Source organism: Pelobates fuscus, chromosome 5, assembly GCF_036172605.1.
Source record: "Pelobates fuscus isolate aPelFus1 chromosome 5, aPelFus1.pri, whole genome shotgun sequence".
Classification (NCBI taxonomy): domain Eukaryota; kingdom Metazoa; phylum Chordata; class Amphibia; order Anura; family Pelobatidae; genus Pelobates; species Pelobates fuscus.
Genome location: NC_086321.1, coordinates 76,441,363 through 76,443,605, shown reverse-complemented (window position 1 = coordinate 76,443,605; position 2,243 = coordinate 76,441,363). Strand labels below are relative to the sequence as shown.

Genomic DNA, 2,243 nt, shown 5'->3' with positions numbered 1-2,243 from the left:
CACCTAGACTATAGGGTAGCAATACACTATGATACATGGTGTAGAGGCTATCCCGGAATAATCCAGAAAATGCAAGTAATAGTAATATCAATAATAATGTTATGTACCGTGGGAATGGCACCCTGCCTCATTCCGAAAATGTATGCATACCAGGACCTCTGACCACTAACCCTTACGATTGAAGGGGTCACCACCACTGTCAGCAATGACCACATGTAAAGTTATATGTATTGTACACTGACTGGGCAGGTGCATGACCAGTACTGTTGAATGTGTACTACACCCTGTTCCAAATTATTATGCAAAGGATATTTTTCTCATTTACCTAAATAATTGTTTTAAATAACAGTCAGCATAATTCTCATGTTATCAACTATTAAGAGTACAATTCAAATTTTTTTTTTTTTTTTTATTTTTTTTTTTTATTTTCACAAGTGTTTATTATTGAAAAATATACATTTTATATAGCCTGTAAACATTGACTTGATGTCACAGACTAATAGGACTTTACAATAAACACAGATTTAAATATCAAGGTAATCCTAAATTGCACCCTAATGTTCACCTGTACCAGTGGGATAGCACCAGAGCTTAACCCTTTCACATAGATAATAATACAAAAAATACGTATCCAAAGCAATACATAGATGGCTCTCCCTCGCGAGTAGCTGCACTAAAATGTAACAGCATTCGCCAAGGAGAACCATCTACATTATTCCTCCAGATAAGTTCCTTTTTTCTCTTAATGGGACTTTCCACCTGATTTTGGAAAACTTATAATATTCCATTTGTAAAGCATATATACAATAAGAGAATTAGAATCATTGGTGATCAGAAACCAAGACTTTAACAGTCCCTTCCATGACTGTGCGCTGATATTGAGGGACAACACAAGATACAGTAATAAAAGCCAGGGATCGCTTTAAAGTTTTAACTTGTGCTCTAGCAACAACTTCTTCCCCAGCATACAGTGGTGCAGGGAAGCAGATTTCTTGTGATATGAGTACACAACCGTGACCAGGCATTTTAGTTCCCAAGACTGCTGATATTAGACCATTGAGCAAAACTCCATGGACGACAGTTCTCCCGAATCTTGTGTTTTTAGCAAAAGTCTCATCCAGGTGCAGTGGGTTTGTGTCACCAGTCAACTGAGAGAAGATTTCAATATCGTTTTGAGTAAAGATTTTGGACAGCTCTGCAGAGTCCCCGACTTGAAGGTGTAAAAGACGGTGTGGAACCAGGCTCTGAAAACAATTAGATATTGGTGGCTTTGTGAGAGCTTTGAGTGTTGGCCATTGGGAAGCCACGTTTGGAGTCAGCATCGATTTGAACATCCCGATTGTTAGCATGGTTACTGGAGATTAATACGAAATTATCCAAGATCCAGTTCTCTGCTGTTACCAGCTAATGCCAACAAGAAAGGGGAGGTCTGTATCACTCGAACTGCACACTCTCGGCTCTGATACTGCCCCAACAGTGTTAGTGCAGTCCACAGTTTCACCAGTCCACTGCTACTTATTCTTAGTATAGCACAGAGTGTCTTTTCATCATATTTCAACAGGTCCAAAGGAAAAGATGCTCCCACCTCTCCATGCAGTGTCTTTAAAGCTGTAACAATCAATAACTTAAACTGTGCAGCATTCAACTGGATCCTTTCTTCTTGGAACACACTGCAGAACAAACAATGCTATTAGTACCTGGTATGGACTTTGGTGCTGTAGGTAAGTTCAGTGACACTTACAGCTGGATCTTCATGTAGTGGTACTCTGAAAAATTTTTCATCACTACCCGCTCATAGCTGGCAGGCTCTGGTACATTTGATTGTTCTCGCATGTTTAAATAATACCACGTTCGATTAGAATACCTACAATTCAAATTTTATTGAACAAACCTCCTAATGATAACAGTATTTTTTTAAACATAAAAAACTTACAATGCACTGTTCCAAATTATTATGCACAGTTAGGTTGCAAAGAACTGAAAATTGTAATTTGTTGTGTTTGCAGCATATTTACTGAAATCAAAAGCTATTTCAATAAAACGTATAACAATATTTTAACTTTTTAAACATTTTAACAGGTCACGTTACATTTTAACATAGGACCCCTTATTTGATAGCAGCTTCACAAGTCTTTCATCCATTGAACTTGTGAGTTTTTGGACAGTTTCTGCTTGAATTTGTTTGCAAATGTCAGAATAGCCTCTCAGAGCTGCTGTTTGGATGCAAACTGCCTTCCACCCTC

General features: G+C 37.9%; 2 protein-coding genes across 2 annotated transcripts; both read right to left on the bottom strand.

The window, feature by feature from the left end:
* Positions 1 to 733: 733 nt before the first annotated feature.
* Positions 734 to 1,349, bottom strand: LOC134612489 (hydroxyacyl-thioester dehydratase type 2, mitochondrial-like). The gene has a single exon (XM_063456862.1). The coding sequence runs from the start codon at positions 1,347 to 1,349 to the stop codon at positions 822 to 824; it is 528 nt and encodes a 175-aa protein (XP_063312932.1). The 3' UTR covers positions 734 to 821.
* Positions 1,350 to 1,372: 23 nt separating this feature from the next.
* LOC134612490 (ribonuclease P protein subunit p14-like) lies at positions 1,373 to 1,858 on the bottom strand. The gene is made up of 2 exons (XM_063456863.1): positions 1,742 to 1,858; positions 1,373 to 1,670 (listed from the first exon to the last, which is right to left on the bottom strand). The coding sequence occupies exons 1-2, from the start codon at positions 1,831 to 1,833 to the stop codon at positions 1,373 to 1,375; spliced, it is 390 nt and encodes a 129-aa protein (XP_063312933.1). The 5' UTR covers positions 1,834 to 1,858.
* Positions 1,859 to 2,243: the final 385 nt, after the last annotated feature.

Bases quoted from the DNA above. Each gene is read 5' to 3' on its own strand.
- LOC134612489 (XM_063456862.1), bottom strand. From the start codon at position 1,349: ATGCTAACAATCGGGATGTTCAAATCGATGCTGACTCCAAACGTGGCT.
- LOC134612490 (XM_063456863.1), bottom strand. From the start codon at position 1,833: ATGCGAGAACAATCAAATGTACCAGAGCCTGCCAGCTATGAGCGGGTA. The intron at 1,671-1,741 runs GTAAGTGTCACT...TTTGTTCTGCAG, and splicing joins CACTACATGAAGATCCAGCT to TGTGTTCCAAGAAGAAAGGA.